Here is a 24,559-nt window from a genome sequence, read left to right on the forward strand (position 1 = left end):
AAAAAAACACCCCCAATATAATAAAAGGTACTCCTATGTTAGATTTTGGCACTTGTCCTGGACTCCCTAGCTAGGAAAAATTACCAGCATCTCCGTCCCCAGAAAAGATTGATATCAAGAAAAGATAGGAAATCAAGTCAAAAGCCATCAGATTAATAATATTGTCCATTGTATTACTCGCGGAGAAAAAAATAAAAGAAACTGAAACTTACTAAAAAAAGTGTAGAACTTACTAAAAGAAGTGTTGCAAAACAAAATGTGTTCCTTTGAGATATGCATAATTGATCTTTCAGACTTACCATTTGTGCAGGGCATGTTGAAGATATCTGTATGTGTCTGGCCCTCTTATGACAAGTAGCTTATAAGTCCGAACTCACATACATTTTTCATCTTATAACTCAAGTCCATGATATGTTCAAATCTGATTGAGTTTGGTTGCCATTGTCACACGCGGCAGGCATCTTACTACCAAAGGCTGGAGCTTCGGCATGGTAAGTCCAGGCCCTTCAGTCATATCAACCAACTCTTTTCCGATCCTTTCCCAATCAAAGCACTGAAGGAGTGACCCCAAAACTAACCCCATCATCCGCATTGCCAGACCTTCCCCTGGACAGGCTCTTCTTCCCGAGCCAAACGGTAAAAACTTGTACCCGTCTCTGGTCCCTTCAAGGCCTTCAAACCTTTCTGGCATGAACCTTCTTGGTTCTGCCCATAGTTTTGAGTCATTTTGAATTGCCCACACGTTTACAATCAGCATGGTGCCTTTGGGGATGACGAAACCTCCTACCTTGCAGTCCACGGATGATTCGTGAGGCAGCAGTAGAGGGCCAGCAGGGTACATCCTCATTGTCTCGGCTATGATGCAACGGAGGTAAGGCAGGTTTGATATATCTGATTCATTAATGAGACGGTCTTGTCCCACATGATTGTCGATCTCTATCTGTGCCTTCTTTAGAGCATCTGGATTGTTTACCAGGAGAGACAAAGCCCACTCCATGGTTACAACTGTCGTATCAGTTCCTGCTCCTAGTAGAACCTATTGTAAAAGGAAGCATTCAAACAGAGCGGCTCAAATGGTTGTCCCAAAATCAATTTGCTTACACAATCAGTTTGCGAGGATAGAAATTTATGATGTATCATCATCTGTAATTAGTTTAAATCAAGGGCATCCATCACATGAACTACGAATTTGTGGAGTGAACTAGCAGCGGTTAAGGCACTTAAAAATGATATTATTACTAATATACAGATAAATTTCATCAAAAGTTCTGTTGCAGTGTGAAATTTTTTTGACGAAGTAAGATGTTGAGGGATGCTCTATTCAACTGGGTGTAGTAGCAGGTATATATAAGGTGAACTCCACTTTCTTTCAGGAAGGATTATCTATCGTCCAGTTATTAAATTCTCTTCATTCTGTTCAGGATTTGTGTATTTCTCGAGTGCATTATTATATAATTTACTTTCCCACTCCCTGGATCATGAATCCCATAATTTGTTTTAACTAGTGATCTGCAGATGAAGTTTGATTTCAGGCAACTTAATCTGCATGCAAAATGAAACTAGAACTGTTGTCATCATTACTTCAGTAGTTATCACTCATCACGCTCTTCATTTACTCAACCAAGAGGAGAGTTGTATATGAGCCGAACTGTTTGCGGAAAAAGTCGACTCAACTCGAATTATTCGCGAACAACTGAAACTCGACTCGGTTCTTAACAGACTCGAATTTGAGCAGCAAAAAGTCTTTGTTGAACTTAACAACCAAACCTGACTCGTTAAGCAAAACTCGTACTTGGACTCGATAAGTAAAAACTCGACTCGACTCAGTTCGTTTACGGCCTAAGTCCAAGATCCTTGAAGAGTGGATTCTAAATCTTTATATGTTTGTATTTCCTTATTTCGGATGTGAAGTACATGATGCTTCAACAAATAGAAATAGTACTCCTCCATGCATTCAGTCTCAGATGTAATTTTGAATATATTATTATTCAGTTGTCAGTTGGTGTTTTCTTTAACTAAATGTCAACTCCTCCTTAAGAAAGCTTTTATGAGGAACTATGTGAGGAAGCAGCATCATAGAAGAACCTCCATAGTACATATGTGATTCCGTAAAAGATAAAAGCACATGCATCAAACTAATAGAGTCTTGCTTAGATTAAATCATGTCCGAATGATGTAATATTTTCCGATCCCATCAAATGTTAAATTTTCGATACTACTCATTCCTATCAACATAAAATTCACCACAATCTGCAAATCCACAAGTAGTTCTGGCAAATATTGTAAATCACTGATAAAGTATTGATCATTTTTGTTTGATAAGAAGAGGATACTAAAAAGGCTTACCAGTATTAAACCTCTGATAATCTCATCACTGTAGTATTCAGGTTGAGTTTGTTGCAGAGACAACAACAGTTCGATCATGCTCTTCCTTCCCGTTCCCGATTCCGCCGTATCATCCCCATTCCCATCTTCCATATGTCGTCTATGTTGATCAATCAATTCTTGAACAAACTCATCTCTCTTCTTCCTCAACGCAATCATTTTCTTTTCTATCCCTCTTTTTTCAACCAACTTCATCAGGGGCAAAAAATCCCCTAAATTCGAAGCGCCACCAATAACAAACGACTCAGTTATAATCTCCTTAAACCGCTTCGCCTCGGCCTCATCCGCCACATCATCCTCCCCGTAATATCTCTTCCCCGCGATCATTCTCATAAGCACATTTAACGTCATCTCGAAAAAAGTCAATTTCATATCGACAATATTCTCTTTCGAGCTTCGAGGAGTTCCAGAACTTCTGGAAGCTCGAAAGAGGCGATCTAGCAGTATTCGAGTCTCCTCAACTCGAATAACCTGACTAGATCGCAGCCGATGGGCTGAAAACACTTCCACAGTGACCATGCGACGGAGATTACGCCAGTGATCTCCGTACGAGGCCCAGTGAAGGGCAGTGTAATTGTAGCCAAGATGTTTTCCAGCTAGCAAATGTGGACGGTCTGCGAAAACTACGTCATTTTTGCTTAAGCATTCTTCAGCGGCAGAGGGGGACGAGACGAGAAGGACGCGGCGGGAGCCGAAGTTAAGGAGGAGTAGAGGGCCGCTTTTGGCTGAGATTTTGGAGAGTGTCCGGTGAAGTGGTTTCTTAAGAAGATATAGGTGACCAAGAAACGGGAGATTTAAGAAGGGAGTGGGAGGGTGGTTCCGGATTTTGTTAAGGAAGTGTTTAGTGAACATGTATAAGATTGGAAACGATATGAATGTGTATAAGATGGTGGATACAAGTGTGAGCTCCATAGTTCTTATGCGGGGAAGATGGTTGTGAGTTGTAACTTGTAAGTTAAGCCCTGTGTATAAATATATCGTCACAACTCCGAATAGTATTAGTTGACTTCAGGGTTTGTGGATAAATTTATTCTCCATTTCAGATCATGCCTCATTTTGAACGTATTTTATGATGGAACAGAGCTCTTTGTTGGTACACATGCTGACATGCACCTAGAAATACGTAAAATAAAAAACCAATAAGCGATTTGAATAAAAAAAGTTCTCCCTCATAAGAGTCGGCCGACTCATCCTCTTTAACTCTAATCGCCCCGTCTCGTTATCCACCTCAATTCTCTCCATCCCCATCGTCTTTCTTTTTATCTTAATTCTTTCTCTCTGTTACACCAATCTCAATTTCTAGCCGTCTCTTTTCCTTTCACACAACACCTCTTCTTTTGTTTTTAATTTTCTATCGATAAACATCTTTTGTTATTTGTTTCTTCTTCGATAAAATCGAGTTTTGTTTCACAAAATCTGAAAAACCTGTTAGATGAAAGTAAAATGGAGGGTCAGGATTAGGACTCCGGGAACTCCAAAAAAAGTGGGACTCCAAATAACTTTCTATATATATATATATAGATATATAGATATATATATATGTATGTATGTATGTATGTATGTATATATGTGTATATATATATAGAGAGGGGGGGGGGGGGAGTGATTCAATAAACACCAATCCTAGCTTAAATAAAAATTTAAAACCAGTATAACTTAGCGATATTCTCCCACGATTGGATCTTAGAGTATATCGCCATGTTAGTTTTGGTGACTGTCCATGTTATTGTACACCAAATAAGTACCAAAATTTATAAAGTAATCTGTGTTAGGTCCAATCAAGCGTAGAATCAGATGTTAGGGGGGGGGGGGGGTTGAATACGTCTCATATTATTTTTTCGATTAATTCGATTGCGGAATATAATTCTGTTCAGTTCTAAATTCAATCGTAATCAAACAACTCTAACAAGTTCGGGGAATATTCATTGTATTAGAAATAATCCTCGGATGCTACAAATCTCAATACTAGCTTAAATAAAAATTTAAAACCAGTATAACTTAGCGATATTCTCTTTACAAAATAATGACTTGTATTGTAAGGACAAGTGATTTCTCCCACTATTGGATCTTAGAGTATATCTGCCATGTTAGTTTTGGCGACTGTCCATGTTATTGTACACCAAATAAGCACCAAAATTTATAAAGTAGTCTGTGTTAGGTCCAATCAAGCGTAGAATCAGATGTAGGGGGGTTGAATACGTCTCATATTATTTTGTCGATTAATTCATTGCGGATATAATTCTGTTCAGTTCTAAATTCAATCGTAATCAAACAACTCTAGCAAGTTCGGGGAATATTCTTTGTATTAGAAATAATCCCCGGATGCTACAAATCCCAACACAAGTGTCGGCTACATATTAGAAATATACGCATCAAAACACACACAATACTTATCAGTAAGACACATAAATTACTGTCAACCAAAACAAGAAGAAATAATTTAGTAGCAAATGTTGATATGCCTCTATATATGTAATATAGCTAGTTAATTCACAATTTAACAAGAAAATATAAGGGCCCTATAAGGACGATTAAACCAGCACAAAGTATAGTTAAACTGATCACAACACTGAATGTATTTCAATTAAAACTCCTATTCAAAAGTAGCACTTGAAGCTTCAGATGAGTGATTTCTGGAAAGTTAGACACCTTCAAGGATTGATTTCAATGACCTTTCCTTCAGAGGTTTCACGTTGTCGTCATCATCATTGCCATGTTCTCGACCAGGGTTTGATGTACTCACAGCTTCTCTGTTGTTCTGAACCATGACTCTTCTTTTCTTCCAGTTCGGACCAAATCCCGAATAATAGTCATATATCTCATTATCATCACAATTGGCATCCACTTTTACTTCCTTCCTTTGACGACGACGGAGTTGTGGTTGAACCACTTTTGCAGTACTTTCATTGTGATTCAGAGCGGATTTAATAGGGCTATGACATATGAATATAAATAAAAAAATTCAACAGGGGTTGCTACATATGAATCTAAATATAATATTACACTACTAACTACACACATATCTTTTTCGAACGGTTCTATGAGTGCACAGACCTCCCATATGTACTATAAGTATATAAAATATAGCTTCATATACAAAAAATGTAAAAAACCCTAAAATATTTATTTACAAGATATATGAACACAAATCATCATAAGCTGATAGTGAAATTCTTACATTACTTAGTTACCTGTTCAATTCCCCAGAAAAGCTCTGATAAGCCGATTCTCTAAAGTATCCGTCATCTGTTTCAATTATCTACAAAATAATTTACTAGAATAAGAAAATTTCCAAACACAATTGCGTAATGCCGTATTTGATCAAAAAAATAAAGAAAGAATTGTGCATCAATTTAATTTGCAAACTAATTCAAAATTCGATAGTACATATGTTACGATAGAGTTATAGAAAATAGTTTACTATTGAACCCTAAACAGAGCACAAAAAAATGAATCAAAGCTAATTAGGGTAGAGTATAAAACCAAATGGGGATGGGAGACTTATACAAACATGTAACTGTTTGAACCGACCTCTTATAGATAAAAAGAAGTAAAAGATAATCAAGTCACCTGCAGATTTTCAGAGAGCTGTGATGAGCTCATTACATCCCATGGGGACTGATTCAGAACACAAATTATTGCTGGTCCGGTAGGCTTCAAGTGTAGGTTGTTGGCACGGATCCTCATTGACAAAGAAGAAAAAAGTGCAATTTAGGAGAAAAAGAGAAAGCGACGAGGGCAGATTTGAGATTTCTGAAGATGAAAAGAATGTAGGAAGTCCGGGGCGGAAGTTATTATAAATACACAAATTTTATATTAGGCCTTTATTCTTATATACACATATTGAAATTCACGGTGAGATATGTGACACATGTAATATATTTAGATACAGTGTCCTTTTATATATAAATCTATTCATCTACCGAACTACATTTTATGTTTAGAACTTTTAATGCTTATGTAGATTGTAGAGTAGCTAGTACTATTTCTTTCTTTAAATAATGATTAAATGATAAGAAAATATTATCATCAAACAGTAGATGAATTTAAAATAATTTATGGAACATTAAAAGTTTGAATTCAACTAATTTAATTGTTAAAATATTTTAAATTGAGTTTAGATGTGATTACCTTAATGGTACATTAGAGGTAAAATTTGTTAAATGTAGAATGATCCGAATAAAAACCCTGTTATCTATCGTACAATGTGTGGATCGTATTCAATTGACTATATGAGATCACTCAACAGGCCCAAGAAGCCATTGTGTAATATGGACTCATTTGTGATTCTATCTTCCTGAGTAGAATAAGACGCAAATATTTAATGGCATGAGCCATATTTATATATTTTATTGGTTGATCTTTAAATAAAATCTAATCGGAGTCCACTGAAATGTGTTGTCTCGAAGACATCCAATCCAATATGAAAACAAATTCTTTCAAGAAAGATCCCAGAATTCATTAAGAAAGATATTTATAATAGAATAAATATTTTAAGACTTTGAATCTCTATAAAAACAAATCACAACCCCACAAATCAATACTATGTTTAATTGGTCTATACTCAACTATAACTTGAGATACAGATTTTTGATAATTCGGAAAACTGAATATCCGATTTAATGATTAATAACCGGACCAGATTTTAGATTTTACTCTAGATAAGAGTTAGCGTTAATGAGTAGAACAATCCAAAAAAAATCTAAATATATACCGATTTGATCTGATATATAAAAATTAAAATATAAAAACATGAGAAAAAGCCTATCTAATATAAGTTTTGAAAACTTAATTTTGGTTTAAAAAACCAAAAACTAAAGTGAGGATAATTGTTAATTTTATTTCTTACACCTATATGTAATTCTAGTAAACTATTATGATGTTATTTTAGTTTAGTTTAACAACAGTTGTCTTATTTAATATTTATTTGTTATATTTTATTATCTATATAAATATTAGGCTATTAAGTTGTTGTTTAAACATCTTCAAATTACATAAAAAAATTAATAAATATATTATACATAAGTTGAATAACAATTTAATCTATATTTAAATCGTGCTTTCAAATAATTAAAACACGAGTTATATTTTATATTAAGTTAAAAAGTAGAATATATTTTTTATGTTTCCGAACTAACAAACATTTACTACTAATATAAAAATGTTTATAAAAATTAGAACTAACCGAAAAAAAACGTATTATTTATAATACGAATATTCTAATTTTCAAAATTTGAAATATTTATAAGAACTAGACACTAGATAAGTGAAATTAAATGTTATACTATCCTAACCTGATTTTTGAATATCACATAATTTTTAATTGAAATTTGAGAGAGAAAAAACTACCTCTAAATATTCAACTACTTGAATTTTTTTGCTTCAAAATAAATACTCAAATAAAATTTGAGATTTAAATTATATTTTTAATATTAAATATTTCATACTTCATATTTATAAAATCAAATTATTTATTTTTAAAAGTAATCACATATTTTTGAGAAGAAGTCAATAAGAAAAGACAAACTATCTATGTAACTAACAAATTTCGTCATTTCTTTTTCTATATATTATAAAAGTGATTTTCATAATTTGTAGTATTATATACAGTGCAGGTAGAAAGAGAGAAAAGGCTTTCAGATCTTACCCGTCTTCTCTTCCTCTCTTCTCGTCCCCGCTCCTCTCATCTTCTTTCAACCAAAAAAGCACCATGAGGATCAGAAAGAACATGAAAATCACTCACCAAGCGCTGCCCCAATCATCATACTCAGCCACAACTCCCCTGCAAGCTCACATCTGTCAGCTCAACCAATCTCCCTGGGATGTACCTCCTCCAAATACTTCATCTCCATTATTTCAGGTTAGTTCATTCACTCTTTCTTGCAGAGCTCAGCTCTGTCTGTCTTGTATGCATAGATCTGATAAACCCCATTTTGTTTCTGTCCGAATAACTCTTACTTTTCCTACACTTCTCCTCCTTATTCTCTAGGGTTTTACTACAATCTCATGTCTTGTTATTACATACCAACCACAAATTCTAGACTACATGGTGTTTATGAGCTCATGTGCTTCAAGGGTCGTTTCTTTTTTGGTCTATTTTATGTTGGTTGGTTGGTTTTTCAAGTGCTGTGAATGTTCACTTATGCAGCTCCAAGAACACGATAGCTTCTCAGGAAATGGGCCGTGTGGAGATATGAATGGGCCTTTAGAGAGGTATCTCTTGAATTTTTGTCTTTAATTTTGTTGTTAATGGATGCTTTGAGTTGCGTTTATCTTGTGATATGTTATTAGGGTTTGTTGTATGGGTACTTATTGTATGAGTGAAATTTACTGAATTTGAACTTGGAATGTATGTATATATGGATTAGTTGTTATCTAGTAAGCTTTCTTTGAAAGTATTGCCGGATATTTTGCAGTGTCGTGAAATTATGTCGCGACAATGGCATTGTCGAGGAGGAGGAAGAAGGGAAGTTAGAGGATGTTATTAATTATTGTTCGAAAACGGATGAAAATGGGAATTGGATTTGTGGGTTAGAAGCTAAACAAGGAGGAACATTCTGTGAATTTCATCTCAGAAGCTATGTTGCTCTTGCTCCGCACGTTCTCCATCCAGTTAGCAAGAATAGTACTACCAAGTCGGGCAAAAATAATGGAGCCAAAAAGGCGAGAATCGAAGAGAATCCATACCAATCTTTTAGCTATTATTCTGGGTTTGGACCCAACTGGGGAAAAAAGAGAGCAAGTCGAGAATCAAGCAAAACCAGTGAAGTTGTGGCAGCCCCTTTGTCGAATGATGCTGAAGATATAAGCGAATTTGAGTACGAGGATGATGATGAAAGCTTGATTGACAACGGAACGAAGAGAGTTAGGAAACGAATTAAAGCAAGGTCACTCAAATCACTTATGTGAATTTCACTTGTATGTGTGTTTTTCCTGGTTCGTTTTTCTGTGGTAGTAGTATGTTGTGATTGTTTTATTTATTTCAGGAATGTGTAGTGTAATAGAGTACTATGTAACAAGATTTACTTTTATTTTTTATCTTGACAAACAGCAATTGTTTTATTACGTAGGAAATTTAGATTATGAAACTTGGATAAACAAACATGCACCCGCCGCATCAGGGACGTTTATTACTCCCTCCATCCTATTTTAAGTGTTCTGTTTGACTTTTGAATGGTCAAATTCACCAAGTTTTGACTGAGATTTACACATATAATGTAATTTTTAAATGTAAAAAAATTATGTCATTATACAGTACATACAATATACTACAAAATGTAATTTTTAGTTTTTTAAAATAATAACGAATTTGTTTTTTATGTTTTGTCAAAAATTGGTCAATTTGACCGTTGAAAGTCAAAACAAGACACTTAAAATGAGATTGAGGAAGTACTTATTAACCTATCAAACAATATTGAATATAAGAACACGACGGCTTCAGCTGGCTATAAAAATCTGACCCAAGTTATACAATAGCGAATAGCCCGCGGCCCCTGACAACCCAACTATAAAAATCTGATCCGAGATATACAATAGTGAATAGTCCAAATACTAGTAGAGGAGCGGTCACTGCCAGGGACCGTTTAATCAACCCACCGGCCCGTGATCGTTGGATGAATATCTAGCGGCCATGATTATAACCTACATCCAGCGCTGCGCGGGACGAGATCTGTCCAGCACTTTTAAACCGCTGGACGGGGTCTTTTTTTCCGTCCAGCGGGTAAAAATCATTGAACGTATTAAACTTTTATTTTAATTCTGGCCGTTGGTTAACAGATCCTGACTTATTAAGAATAGTGATTTTAAAAAAAAAAAAATTTGAGATCATGTGATTACTTAAATAATTGTGATTTAATAAAGAAATTGGTTGTTTTTCAACATATTTTTATCCAATTTACTTTTTTATTTTATTAATATTAAAAAAAATCAATATAACTTATGAATGTTATTATAATAAACTAATGTTTGATTTTATAATTTTAAATATATCATAAAATTATTACTCCCTCTGCCCCATCATGTTCTTTATGTTACATTGGCACGCATTTTGAGGCTTGTATAAAGTATACTTATAAAATGTACTTTTTTTAAAAAAAATCCTGAAAAAAAGTTTGACATTTAAACTTTTATTCAAAAAATTAATTAGATATATATTATAAAACTATGCTTTACGAGAGTATCAAAATACGTGAAAACAGTGTACGTAAACAATCACGGCGGAGGGAGTAGAATTTTGCGAATATTGAAGTACTAGTACTTATTAAAATTATATGACCTTGTTTTTAGTTGACTAATTGTTAGGAATAATGGGCCCTCTAAACTTCTTAGGCATTCTATGAATTTTATATGAATTTTGATGTTCTTATTCTTTTATATTCTTATTTTGTTACAAAAATAATCTAATCTACTTGTATTTATCTGTTCTCATAATAATGTGCAAAACCCTTATATTATTATTGTCAATAAAATTATAATTTGATGTGACAGTTTTTTTTATGAATTTTTTTGGACCGAAAAAGATGGTTTTATTGATAACTTAAGTCTTTCTCAATATAGTATTTCAAATTCATAGGGATAGAATTCATATCAAAGACTCGATCTGGGTGTCTATATGATGCCCCAGCGAACTCATGGGCAATCATATTAGCAGATCGTCGAATAAAATACAAAAAAATCTTGTTTGAATCTTGAATGAGTCGCCTGCGATCATTTATAATCCGCCTAAAGTAGGATGGCATTAGTACACGACTCTGAATCACTTGAACCACAACTAAACAGCTTGAAAAGCTTAATCTACCATCTACTCAGCTTTATCCAACTCAACGCTTTCTTCACCGCCATAACTTCAACAACCTTCGGAGCCATCATACCGACCTTCAAACACGTTTGAGCCTGAACGAGCTCACGTGTTGAGTCTTTGGCTATTAGACTCATACTATACTCCCCCTTGTCTTTAAAGATAATTGTATCAATTGTCTCCTCATTGTATCAATTTGTGGTTTAATCAGAAACACTCTCCATCTCCATTGCTCATTGGCCGAAAGAGCACTTGTTGACCGAGCTTGGGCAAATTTTCATTGTAAAAGGTGTTGTTTCGCTGTTGCAACCACTCTGTTCATATCATTTAAATTAATGATTTGTGATTTAAGTAAATTTAGTTTTTATAGAAAAATATTTTTGTAAGAAGTCATAAACAATAAAAGAATAAAGTTTGAAAATGAGAAATATTATTTTATCTTAAAATGGTATTAACCAAATTTTGAATATGTCGAAATCGAAATTTTGATAACACAAAATGATTTTAATCAAATCAAATGATTCAGTCCAATTTATATTGTGATTCTTTCAAATTAACCTTCCTTCATTTGGTGTTCAAAGTCTTTTCAAATAGAAAAAAATATTCACTAACAACATCTCGAACGAGTAATCAAATTAATTCTAAAACAGAGGAGCATTTATTGCTCCTCGAATGATAGGAATACCAAAGTACTTCGTCGCGTGACAAACCTGCGTCTCTCCTACCTCTATCCACCTTACTTAGCGCGTGTTATGAGAGGTTGTTATGTAACAAGTGGATAATGTTTGATGGACCGTCTGTGAATTTCATCATAACTTGATGAATTAATTTTGATAGATAAGACTTTCATATTACAATATATTGTTCAAAAAGATCCTCGTTCTTCCATCAAATATTCTACTTTTTATTGAATACTTGAGTTCAAATATTCATGGAGTCGTCATTTGCTTACTAGCTTGATATATAATACAGAATACATCAATTTTCTCGAATTTTTTTATTTATATCTCTGATAAAAATGACTATTCAATAATGTTTATACAATAGACTCCCCGTTAATCCGAGTGATATGGTCTGAAATTTTGTAGAACATTCGTTATATGATTTCGGTCTAACCTCACAAAGCTGTAATTATTCTTACATCCACGCTTTTTATAAATATCCTCCCTCCATCTCATTCACTTATATACGTTTGTTGCGGACTGTTTGGTACAACATTATAAAAGTCTTATGAAATATAATTATGAATTATCTTGTAATTTTTTTCTTCTGAATGAAAGTGTAATAATTAAATTTTTATTCAGAAATAGAAATTTTTAAGAATAAATTATAGAATTATATTCTATAAAATGTTTAAAATGCGTATCAGATAATACAGAAAGGTGAATATGGATGAAAGTGCCGGACAAAATATTTACCATCTATTTAACATTATTATTACATTCTATATATAATCAGGATAGGATAAAATAAAATAAAATAAATAATATTAAGGAGTATGTAATATTTGTAAATTTAATTTTGATGTGAAATGTAATAATTTAGTTTATATTATATTATCAAATTAAATATTTGATATGTCAAAAATTTATTTTATTTTAATATTTTTCAATAATAACATATTTTAAAAAATCTTTTGATTGTAACTAAAAGACATTTAAATATCATCAATAAACATCAAATAGATATACTCTTGTGATGACATTTGAATGTATTTTTGAAATATGTGTCAAGCTTCTTTTTTATCTTTTATATGGAAGAGAAATTACTTATTATCTGATTTACTCTTATTTCAGTTTTAAAAAAAATATAAAAATAAACTAAGAAATTATAAGTAGTACAATAATTGCTAAAATGAAATTGTATAAAAAAATATTAAACAATAAGATAGTAATTTATATTCATTATTTAATATAAAAATTCCTAAATAATACAAAATTTTCAAATTCTTTTAGTAAGCCGAACAGCCGCTTTGAATTTTGATCTTATATATACACACCTGACGATACAAGCAAAACACAACCCTTGTAAACAGCAGTATACAAATTTTGAGCTCAAAACCCTAATGGCACCCAAGCGAAAAGCTGATGATCTACCCCCTCCAAGCAGTGAATCTGTTGATGAAGAACACTCTACCAGCAGTGATGACTCCGATTCAATTCCTCAACAACTCACTCAACCCAAACCTCAAAAAACCAACCAAGAATCCGAAGAATCTGAAGAGTCTGGAGAATCCGAAGAAACAGACTCTGACTCTGATGCTAGTTCTGAAAAAACCCAGAAGCCCAATTCTGCTGTTTCACCACCAGCTTTGAAACCGGCCCAATTGAAGCCCAATGGCAAGCGTGCAGCTGAGAATGATCAAATCGGTAAGGGTTCGATGGGCAAGAAGAGTAAGACTGCCGACGAGGGTTTGAAGGCTGTTAAGAAAGTCGGTAAGGGTTCGAAGAGTGATGATAATGTGGATAAGGGTTTGAAGAGTGATAAGGGTAAGAGTGTGAAGAAGGATTCGAAAAAGGGTGAAATTAGTAAAGGGGATGATGGTGAGAATGAGGATAAGAAGGCGGATACTTTTAGGAGGGTGTTTACGGAAAAAGATGAGATTGTGATGTTGGAAGGTATAATTGAGTATAAGGAAAATGGGAAGGGGGCTGATTCTAGTTTAAGTATGGCTGAATTTGTTGAGGACTCGTTGTCGTGTAGTGTTACTAGGAGTAAGATTTCTGATAAGATTAGGAGGTTGAAGAAGAAATATTTGAATAATGTGGGGAAAGGAAAGGATGGTGAGGATCCGGTTTTTTCAAAGCCTCATGAGTATAAGGTGTTTCAGCTTTCGAAGAAGATATGGGGAAGTGGGGGTTGGGGGAGTGGTGATAGTAGGCCGAGGAGTAGCAGGACAACAAAGAAGAAGGATGATAATGTGGGTAGTGAAATCGCAGTTGGAAATGAGGTTGAGATGGAAGATTGCTGGTCGTTGTATCCGTGTTTGTGCGCTTCTCTTGAGTCAGAAATGGTGAAAAACATTTCAGGGCCAGTGACTCCAAAGGAACATGTGAAGAAGGTAGTAAGTGGGCTTGAGAAAGAAAAAGCTAAAGAACTAGAACAAGAATGGAAGGGTGTCGTTATGTTTGAGCTACAGGTGTATGCAAAGAGGAAGAATGTGATAGCTAAGCAAGCTGTAGCTGCGGTGAATGCACTTCATCCTCAAAATCATTGAGGAGAGGTAATTGCAAGATTAAGGATTATGATGTTGTTGTCTTTTGATTTTAGTTTCTTCTTGTGTCTTTGAATTTAGTTGTCTACTAATATATATATATGTCAAGATTAGATTGTTGGTAATATTCTTTGTTCTGTGCTTTATTGCTATATTGGTTGTGTGCTTTATTTGCTGTTATGATTTGTAATTGTGGCTTTATAACTCTTTAGAGTTAACTATGTTCATAGATTCTTTTGTTCCTTAAAAGGCGTTTATTTATTAACATAGTATAAGGCAAATTTTTCTGTTATATACTAAGAAATTGAAGAATGATTTCTGGATAGGCTACAATATTGCAACTGGGGTTGTATGAAGGGTTCATTATTGATAGGGTCAATTTTAGACAACAAAGAACCAAAATGGAAAGATTAATAAACTGTTGGAATGATGCTGCAGTGCTGTTTGCCAAGGGTGTAGCATATATTGGCTACTCAACAGCTGAAAGTGTGCACAACAGTGTTGTGAAAAGCGCAGGGCGCGGCAAAGCGCGCCTCACCTATGCCGAGGCGATGCAACTTCAATCAAGTGTGCACTCTAGGCCATGAAGCGCAAAGCGCGACTAGGTTTGAAGCAATAGAAAGTGCACTTTATTGAAGCTAAGCAAATTCCGACATAATTAATGTTGTTGGGCCAATTTTAAGGGCCGAAAAGTACTTCCCGAAATAAAAATAAGATTTATTAGCCCAAATAAAAAGAGTAAATCAGCTTCCAATGACATCAAAAAGGGAGAACCCTGATTGACACCATATCATTACTTGATGTGTCATCACTTGATGTTGAGCAAAGCATCGAATGGTCGGTTGGAAACCTGAATGTCATATGCGGATAATGATAAGGTCTTCTCGGATGCTGATAGATTGAATTAGGCAACAGTTGGAACACCTCGCTTCTGGAGCTGGAGAGTCAAATCAGCCTCAACTTCTTACCGGTTTCAAAAGAGTATGTGTGCTTAAAGAAAAAAAATACAGTACAAGTGAGACGATGTTTAGTAGAAAAGGATGAAGGAGAGTAACTAGAGTTTGAACTTGAAACATACACTTCTAAACTTGGATATGATTCAGATGAGGATTTTAAAGATGAATATGATTTATAGAAGATTATGAATGAAATATATACCAGTAGCCTATAAACTTAAACTTTGAATTTTGATGTTTATTTTTAGGATTGTTTTTGGCCTCTAGAAGTATGTTTTAATATATATTAAAGGATAAATTATGTTTTTTTTGACCCTAATAGTGTGATTTAATACATTATGAAGTATCAATTATGTTATAAACCTAAGTAAATTTATATTAACCTAAGTAATAAATTTTTAAAAAGAATAGTAAAAATATGTGCCTAGTTTCAAAGAAGTGCGCGCCTCGCTTTTGCGCTTTGCTTTGTGCCTAGGCTCCAGAGGGTTTGCCGCCTTGGTGCGCATAATACTTTTAATGACACTGGTACACACACACACACAACACTGCATAAGTGGCTTTTTCTTGAATTGTTTATTCAAGAGTATGTTTACTTGGTTATTCTCTGCACACTCGAAAGATAATTTTTTTGCCTCTTATGCCAAATGTATACCAAGTCCCAGATGCCGACTCACACTAAATGGTCAAATTGTCCTAAATTTCAAACTTTAGTGATCATGATGGTATGAATTGTTAATTGATACAAAATTCTGTGCCCGTCATTGTGCAAAGTTGATGGACGTCCCTTGTGGTCTTTCATTGCATGAATACCTGCTGTAGATTACATGATTCTGAAATAGGACCACGTAGGTTATTTCATTCTGAAATTTGCTGTGTCCTTAACTGTACCCCTACGAAGTGATGTAGTGATTTTTCTAAAGGGATTCTGTTAAAAGAGAGATGGATATGGATGATTACAAATTCAAAATATGCAGATGTATATTCAGAAATATGTTTGTCCCATTCGCCCATGCTCATGCTATATAAATGAGAGCCAGTTTTTAACCCTGAAGCTACATTTTTAGCTTTGTATGTGTTAAATATGTTCCGACATCTTGATATACTCATTTGATATGGTGATCCATATTTTTGTCTACAGGTTAGCAACCTTTAAACACACCTTGCTGCTGACATGTTGGTAGCTGTTTCTGATGAATGCGTGTGTGGCTATGCATATCCAAGTACAATTGCAAAGACATTTTTGAGAATCAAATTAAACTTTTGTCACAAGCTCCTCCCAAAAGTTGTGCACTTTTAGGTTGCTTCTCTTTGTAAAGACTTCTGCTTTGCATGGTTATGACTAATGTACTCTGTTCTCCTTCAAAATTAGTTTTTTTTTGAATGATTTCTGCTATGGGATTTTTTTGCCTGCTAGCTGCTCGTACTTGTGTCAATATTAGATGGTGTTATTGCTTGTTCTTTGCTAAATTGGTTGTCTGGTTTATGAGCTGTTATAGTTTGTAATTGTGGCTTCATAGCTCTTTTGAGTTGACCGTGTTGATAGGTTCTTTTAAGTATCTTATCTCACAATATACTAAGAAAGGAACCGGGGAACTTGGAGGAAGAGAACAGAGATGAGCTGGTTCAAGATTTGAAACATTCTGTGGTCTTGCAACCACTAAAGGAGGTTAAGGGCAAGAGGAAAACTTCTCAAAGGACCCATCAGCTTTCAATTCAGAAGGAAAGTATTATTGATACAAGGTTCTGTTTAGTGTGATTCTCAGCTTTTCCTTCCATATGGGAAATTCTGCAGGAAGTTCTAATAAAACTGGGAATGAGGCATATTGGGGTGAAGGAGATTTCAAGTTGGAAGTACTTGCTGAGTTTCAACTCAGAAGAGGAGTTGAACCTTGATTTTGACTTATCCTGAATCAAATTCATGATTCTGCCCGTGCATATAGATACAAATACATTTAGGGGTCATTTGGCAAATCTGAACAAAAAAATCTGAATGATTAATATATCTGAATAATCTGAATGAATAATAAATCTGAATGCTAAATGATTAATATTATTTGTTAAAAAAATTATGAAACATCTGAATAATACTATTTTATATTTCGTCTTTGCTAAAATCTAATATATTACTATTATATATCATTATTATTGATTGTAATTTATCAATCTTGGTCACTATCAAAATACTATGCAATTATTTTAATTTTATTTTTATAAATAAAACTAAAATTAATTATTATGTACTAAATAAATATTAATATAATATAGATTAAATATATCAATTACACGATTATGTAATAAACAAATATAATATAAATTTATCACATGCCATTTAAATTTTAAAACATTACTAGTTAATAAGCAGTGGACCATAATATATAGAGCCATGAAATCATATTTCACTATTTCAGCAGTGAGCAGATGAATCCACTTCTTAGCTTCAGCCAAGTTTTTGGGTAGGATTCAATCAGCTGTATTTCAATCATTCAGTTGGAACTAGTATCAATCCAAATGAACTTAACTGATGAGGCGGTCAGATTCTACTGTCATTCAGCTTCAATAACCAACAAACAAATGAGCTCTTAGTACCATCTAAACATCAATCTTAAGATGTTTTTATTAACTTATAATCTCGAAGTAGATTACTTATTTTATGTGCATGAGTTTTAGTTAAAAAAAATTAAAATTTTAAAATTTTAAAATAAAAATCCATTTGACCCATTGTTTTGACTCATCCCAAATCAAATTTGTGATCCTGCATGTGCATATAGATTCGAATATATTTGTCACCATTTAAACGTCAATCTAAGATGTTTCTTTAAATTACAGTAGTCTCGACCGGAAACATCTTGTTATTTTATGTGTTTCTGTTCCTAGTGAAAATGAAATGAGCATATTTAGCAAAAACAAGAAATGAAATGATCATCAGTACTAGGTAACCTTCCCTCTATGATTTTAAGTCGTTAAAAAAATATACTCAGTTTTGTCATAATATTTTGTTATTCAACAATCTATTAAAGAAAAAACAAATTACTCTGTATTACAGGTTGTTGGACGTTTTGATACAAAATTTCAAGTATTTTGACTTTATATCAAATATTTAATTTTTAATAAATTATAAGAGTTATTGCATATTTTTAATCACTATTCATTTTAATTATAACAATTCTGAATAAAAGTTTATAGAAAATTCAAATAACTTATAAAGCGGAAAATGGTGGGAGTATTAAACAACTACTCATATGAGGTGATAGTTAAGCTCGATAATATATTATCGGTCTTTAATGTGTGTCAAGAGCATACAATAAACACTAATTTGGTGAATATGATTTTTTTTTATTGATGGAATTGTTGTGAATGCATTCGTTAATCAATCAAAATTTACCATTAACAGTGACTATTGTGTCCCGTCGACACACAATAAAAAAATCCCATATATTATATGAGATTGTCTAGCGTGTGTCATGAGCACATGCTAAGCGTAGAAATTTTTGCATTTGGATCATTTTTATTGGTGTGGTTGATGTATCATTTGGATATTTATTAAGAAGTAGAAGCAAATCAAAATGAACTAAATATAAAAATTTACGTGCTTAGCATGTGCTCATGAGCATACCGTAGAAAAACCCGGAAGATCGAAGGAAAAGGCAGATTGTTCTAAATGTAACTTTTGGGAAATTGAAAAAGCGTACAGCACCGAATATACTTTATATAGTTATGCTATTTTGGTAGCATCGAAAGAATTGTCAGTTAAAAAATAAGTACTAGATATAGGGACAGTTTGGGTGAGTTTAAAATAAGTGCTTCTTACTTAAAATAAAAAAGTGGTGTAAAAGTTAGAAACAAGTTAAGACTTATAAGTGATTAAAGTGTTTGGAAAATAAGTAGAAATCTTGAAACAAAAGCTAGCATTCCTAGCTTTTTATAAGTACTTCTCGATTTTTTATACAAACGGTACGAAATAAGTATTTCTAACTTATAAATCCAGAAGCCGACTTAAAAGTCTTTGCCAAACAAGCCACATATACTTAACAAAAATTACACTATAATGGTATAAAAAAAATAAATTAGTAAAGTTATTTTTGCCAATATAAGAAAAATAAATTAGTACATTTATTTTTGCGCACTTGACAATTTGATGTACTTCCTCCATCCAACAGATTGTTTATTCTTATTGTTTGCATCTATTTTAAAACTCTTATAAAATATAATTTTATAATATTTTTAAAAATTTTCTTTTCAATAAAAATTGAAACGTCAAATTTTATTCAGAAAAAATTAAAAAAAATATTATGTAGCCATATTTTATAAAAGTCTAGACATGCGTGTCGAAAAACAATATAAACAGCCCGCATTGACACTTGACAGAGGGAGTAGCGAGTAGCTAAGGGAGAAGCAAATACTCCCTCCGTCCCTATTTATCTATCCACTTTGGAAGTAAAAATTTGTCCCTATTTATCTGTCCATTTATACTTTCAAAACTAATTTAATGATAGTTTTTCAAATATATCTCCATAATTTCAATTTTCAAGGCTTGACTTATTTAAAACTTGGTTGAATTCATGTTTTCAAGGGGTATTCCACCATTTTCAAGATATTAATTAGAGGTATTTAATGAAAAAGTTTATACAATCAATTATTCCTTGGTATGTGTTTTTTTTTTCTAAAATGAACAGATAAAAAAGGACGGAGGGAGTAATTGATATTGAAAATAATCATGAAATTGAGGTCAAATATGCCAGACAAAGTAAATTACAATCTTGCCCTTACATTAAAGACCACAAGAACAGAACATACACTCCCCTCAGGCTTTTGACTTGACACTCTCCACAGTCCATATCCTCTTCTTTTTTCTTCTGATTAGTAATTTTAGTGACCCTGCCTATACTGACACTCTTAAAACCATAATTAGCAATTTAACTTAGTCCCCCATCTACTCCTTTTTTTGCTTCACATGAGTGATTTTAGTGACCTTGCTTTCATAAGTTTCCTGCCTCTCTTCTTTTCATTCTCACTAGAATTCTCAGCTTCAATTTCCTCATTACCATCCTGTTCTGCTTCCTCAGAATCCTCGGAATTTTCAGATTCCTCCTCCGGCGTTGCCACATCTTCCCCCATCTTGCTTAATTCTCGAGCAATTTTCCGCTTTCCCCAAGTCGGTTCAAACCCCGAATAGTACACAGATTCGTAGGGATTCAAGTCGGCCTTAGACTTCTTAGCCGGCTTCTTAGTAGTACTTTTCTTAGCAGCCGATGGAACAACATTAGGAACAATGTAGCTTCTAAGATGAAATTCACAGAATGTTTCGCCTTCTTTAACTTCTAAACCACAAATCCAATTCCCATTCTCATCGGTTTTCAAACAATACTTCTTACTATCACCATCATTTTTTTCTTTCTCATAATCATACACATTACCATTATCTTCACACTCCAAAGATTTTCTCAGTGAAGCGAAACTGCCGATAAACACATACATTCGCAACAACAAACATAAAGATGTTGCAACACTAATAGATACATTCAAGTCCAAATTTGGTAAAAATATGATATACAAAAAAGAGCATCAATAGCATAAACCCTAATAGTGCATAACAATACCCACATGGATAAAACTATAAACAAAACAATCAAACAAAAGGGTTTAAAGATAACCTCTCTAAACCTCCAATCAAATCTCCAAACCCCTTATTCTGCAACAAGCCTATGTCTCCTTCAACCTTGAAAAACATTTACATAACCACAAAAAAAAAACAAACAACATATAATCAATAAAGAAGCTAAACAAAAGTGACCCATTAAATCAAACATCCATATACTACAAGATTTGATGCTAATATAAAGTTACAAGACATGGGTATGAGCAAAACCCTAAAGACCAATGAAGTGAAATGAAGGCAAAGAGAGGAGATACATAACATAATAAGCAAATGGGGTTTAACAGATCTGTGTGTAGAGATATATGGAGGTGAAGTATGTGAAGGGAGTTGAAGAACTGACCTGGAGAGATGGAGAGGAGGGAGATGAAGGAGAGAGATCCCAGGGAGATTGGTTGAGCTGACAGAAGTGAGGTTGCAGAGGAGCAGTGAGTCCAGATGATGACTCGGAAGGAACTCGGAGCGAGTTCTTTCTGATCCTCATTGGAAAAGCTTCAAGACAATGGAAATGGAAGTAGCTAGCGGGGAAGAAAGAGAGTGGGAGAGAGAGACGAGAGGTATATATAGACGGTAAGATCCAGAGACTTTTTCGCTATAATAAATACAACATTTTTCAGATATACATATTACATACACTTTTTACATGTACATGTGTTAGACGAGAGCCTCAGACAGCATTTTGTAGTTAGCGATAGGATGGGCTTAGTTTGGAGTCCATACGGGTTGGTAAACCGATCATATTTGGTCTGATCTGATCTGAATTTTTTAACCAGATAGATAATTGGATTAAGAAAAAATTAACCTGATTTAGTTGGGTTGAACATGGATTTCAAGTTTTATAATCTAAATGAAAAATTATGAGAATATATTAAATTTATCCATCTCATCACATATTAGTTTTGTCCATTTAATTTTATTATATTTGTGTCCTCTTTATATTTAATACAATAATTTTTGTTTGCTATTTAAATATATATGAGATTAAATTAACAAATGAGAATATGAGATTAAATTCATTATTATGTTTGTTTAGGAGTATACAAACATGAATATTGTTTGTTACATAATTGTATATGGTCTTAAATTTATCTATTTAAGTAGCAAACAAACATGAATGAGAATAAATTTATGAATATATATATTTGTTCATTATTTGTTACTACTTATTATTTTTATACTGAATTCAATTTTATGTTCTTTGACAAGATTGTTAAAGTAATTTTTCAGTGTAAAAAATAGATGTTGAAGACCTATTTGACACCGATGATTATAATATTTTGCTGAACTATTTTCAATTTTTAAAATCTTAAGATTTTTTGTTCTAGTTATATAATTTATTAACCCATCCAAACCAATCCACACCGATCCAAACCGAATTACTACAAATTGGTGTAAGTTACAAATTCATATGGTTCGTGTAGGGTTAAATTTTTAAAATTCGATTTCATTGGGTCGAGTTAATAAATTCCGTCAACCCGCTTAATCCGAAACGTGTACACCCCTACTCCATACATAAACTAGAATTTGTTGCCAGCGTGATCTGTGTTTTATTATATGTACTAGCCTTTAACCCGTGCGAGTAACGGGCGGGTATATAATTCGTAATTTATTATTTAAATTTTAACATCATTTTATTAATATTTTACTATTAATGAGTTGAATTTTAATTAAATTATATTAACCAACTGATTATACGTTATCACGAAAATTTAGCTTTTACAATTTATTATCTATTTATAAATATTTTTCTGTTAATAATATGTGATGATTATTATTCAATTAATTTTAAATCAGATTTTTCATTTTTCGTATATCTCCATATGTATGAAAAATGATTTATATCATGTAACAGATTAGAGTTAGATAGGGCTACATAATGTTTAGTGTTTGTATGAAAAATGATATATATCGTGTAACATATTAGAGTTAGAAAAAGTTACGTAATGGTTAGTGTTTGTATTGAAATAGAACACGTTAGAGTTAAAAACGTTATATACAGGTTTTGTTACAAAAAGATATTCAAAATTAGATATTTGTAATTATATTTTTAACATCATTGCAATTTTTTTATAAGATATTATATGATAATGTATTGTCATGAGTGTTTTTCGTATTTAACATTATTTAATAATGTAAGAGTAATAGACCTCCATATGTTGTAGACTTGTAGTTTTAGAGGGAGATACCAAACCAAAAAATATAGCTAAAAATTTGAACTACAAATTATACCCATGTTGGCTTATTATAGTATAGTAAAGATTATTGAATAACATTCATCATAAAATATTGGGAAGTAATTTAAGATAGGAATTTGTCTGAAATACTGTGTTTTTATTCTTATTTCTATTTTTACTACCACAATTAATAAAATTTTTATTTTTACTACTTCTTTTACACCTACATGTAGCGCATATATGGTAAAGTTGTCTTTTCTCAAAAATACGATATTGGGCTTTAAGTAGTTTTTGGGAGTTGAGGTGCTGAGGCAGCTCACCGAGCAGATGTTCGAGAGCGTCTCTCTTCTTCAATTTCTGACGATCTCATCAGCGAAGCTTTGTCATTCTCACTCCGCTCTGTTTTGCTGCTTAATCAGGTGAAGCTTTGTCATTCTCACTCCTAAGTTGTTTCGAATTTTGCGTATAATATAATATGGATGAATATATAGGTATGTATAGATTTGTTCGATTTCTGTATTTCAAAACCCTAAATACCTTAGCTTTTGGATAATTCGTTGCTCTTATAGCTTGTTAGGTTTGAATAAAGTTGCATTAGGGATGGCAGTTTTACCCGACTGATGGATACCCGACCCGTTCTGACTCGATTGGATCTATCTGAACCCGATTTTTTTGGATCTAGATCTTATTTTTACACCCGGAAAAGTTTGGATCTGGATCTGGATCTCTGATATTCCGACCCGAGACCCGACCCGAAACCCTATTCAAACCCGATCCGAACCCGAAATCCGAAAACAACCCTATACAGAATATTTTATATATATATATATATATATATATATATATATATATATTTGTGTGTGTGTTAAATGTATAGTATATATATTAAAATATTATGAATTATTAGTTATATATATTAACATTTTACTTAATTTAATATGCGTGATACGATCACCAATATTTCATTTTTCTTGATTATTGTGCATTAAATTATCAAAATATAATGAAAAGATAAAAGATAAATTGAATGATTGTAAACAATTAAATTAACATGATTCATGTATTTACTGTACTAAATGAAACATGTAAAGCCCCAGTTTTATATTCCCAAATTTTAAAAAAAATTTTTCATCACATTTTTTATATGCATATAATTTTAAAAATTTATTTATTTTTTCTTTAAGTATTCGAAATAAATCTGAATTAGACCCGAACCCGAACCGAAACCCGAAAAAACCCGAGGATCGGATTCAGATCTTCATTTTAGATACCCGGACCCAAACGGACACGTAATACAATGGATCGGGTCTGGATCTCAAGAAAGCCGACTCGTTGCCATCCTGAAGTTGCATATGTATATGTGTTTAATTTTGTATATTT

The 24,559-nt window shown here is 32.9% G+C and overlaps 4 protein-coding genes across 4 annotated transcripts; 2 read left to right on the forward strand and 2 right to left on the reverse strand.

Moving 5' to 3' along the window:
- Positions 1–3,373, reverse strand: LOC108217984 (cytochrome P450 81Q32). Its single transcript, XM_017390899.2, has 2 exons — positions 2,347–3,373; positions 1–1,036 (listed from the first exon to the last, which is right to left on the reverse strand). The coding sequence occupies exons 1-2, from the start codon at positions 3,295–3,297 to the stop codon at positions 416–418; spliced, it is 1,572 nt and encodes a 523-aa protein (XP_017246388.1). The 5' UTR covers positions 3,298–3,373; the 3' UTR covers positions 1–415.
- Positions 3,374–7,975: 4,602 nt separating this feature from the next.
- On the forward strand, positions 7,976–9,435 carry LOC108217977 (uncharacterized). The gene is made up of 3 exons (XM_017390890.2): positions 7,976–8,245; positions 8,534–8,598; positions 8,802–9,435. Exons 1-3 carry the CDS (start codon positions 8,096–8,098, stop codon positions 9,292–9,294), a joined length of 708 nt encoding a protein of 235 aa, XP_017246379.1. The 5' UTR covers positions 7,976–8,095; the 3' UTR covers positions 9,295–9,435.
- A 3,744-nt stretch (positions 9,436–13,179) lies between these two features.
- On the forward strand, positions 13,180–16,765 carry LOC108215867 (probable transcription factor At1g11510). Its single transcript, XM_017388465.2, has 2 exons — positions 13,180–14,405; positions 16,491–16,765. Exon 1 carries the CDS (start codon positions 13,248–13,250, stop codon positions 14,397–14,399), a length of 1,152 nt encoding a protein of 383 aa, XP_017243954.1. The 5' UTR covers positions 13,180–13,247; the 3' UTR covers positions 14,400–14,405; positions 16,491–16,765.
- A 3,298-nt stretch (positions 16,766–20,063) lies between these two features.
- On the reverse strand, positions 20,064–21,641 carry LOC108216760 (uncharacterized). The gene is made up of 3 exons (XM_017389598.2): positions 21,349–21,641; positions 21,004–21,068; positions 20,064–20,807 (listed from the first exon to the last, which is right to left on the reverse strand). Exons 1-3 carry the CDS (start codon positions 21,487–21,489, stop codon positions 20,300–20,302), a joined length of 714 nt encoding a protein of 237 aa, XP_017245087.1. The 5' UTR covers positions 21,490–21,641; the 3' UTR covers positions 20,064–20,299.
- Between the last annotated feature and the right edge of the window lie 2,918 nt (positions 21,642–24,559).

The sequence above is a fragment of the Daucus carota genome, chromosome 4, assembly GCF_001625215.2.
Source record: "Daucus carota subsp. sativus chromosome 4, DH1 v3.0, whole genome shotgun sequence".
NCBI classification, from domain to species: domain Eukaryota; kingdom Viridiplantae; phylum Streptophyta; class Magnoliopsida; order Apiales; family Apiaceae; genus Daucus; species Daucus carota.

Coding starts and splice junctions, on each gene's coding strand:
- LOC108217984 (XM_017390899.2), bottom strand. CDS start 3,297: ATGGAGCTCACACTTGTATCCACCATCTTATACACATTCATATCGTTT. Junction 1,037..2,346: donor TTATCAGAGGTTTAATACTG/GTAAGCCTTTTT, acceptor CTTTTACAATAG/GTTCTACTAGGAGCAGGAAC.
- LOC108217977 (XM_017390890.2), top strand. CDS start 8,096: ATGAGGATCAGAAAGAACATGAAAATCACTCACCAAGCGCTGCCCCAA. Junction 8,246..8,533: donor CTTCATCTCCATTATTTCAG/GTTAGTTCATTC, acceptor TCACTTATGCAG/CTCCAAGAACACGATAGCTT. Junction 8,599..8,801: donor ATGAATGGGCCTTTAGAGAG/GTATCTCTTGAA, acceptor GATATTTTGCAG/TGTCGTGAAATTATGTCGCG.
- LOC108215867 (XM_017388465.2), top strand. CDS start 13,248: ATGGCACCCAAGCGAAAAGCTGATGATCTACCCCCTCCAAGCAGTGAA.
- LOC108216760 (XM_017389598.2), bottom strand. CDS start 21,489: ATGAGGATCAGAAAGAACTCGCTCCGAGTTCCTTCCGAGTCATCATCT. Junction 21,069..21,348: donor CCTCCTCTCCATCTCTCCAG/GTCAGTTCTTCA, acceptor ATGTTTTTCAAG/GTTGAAGGAGACATAGGCTT. Junction 20,808..21,003: donor TTGATTGGAGGTTTAGAGAG/GTTATCTTTAAA, acceptor GTTTATCGGCAG/TTTCGCTTCACTGAGAAAAT.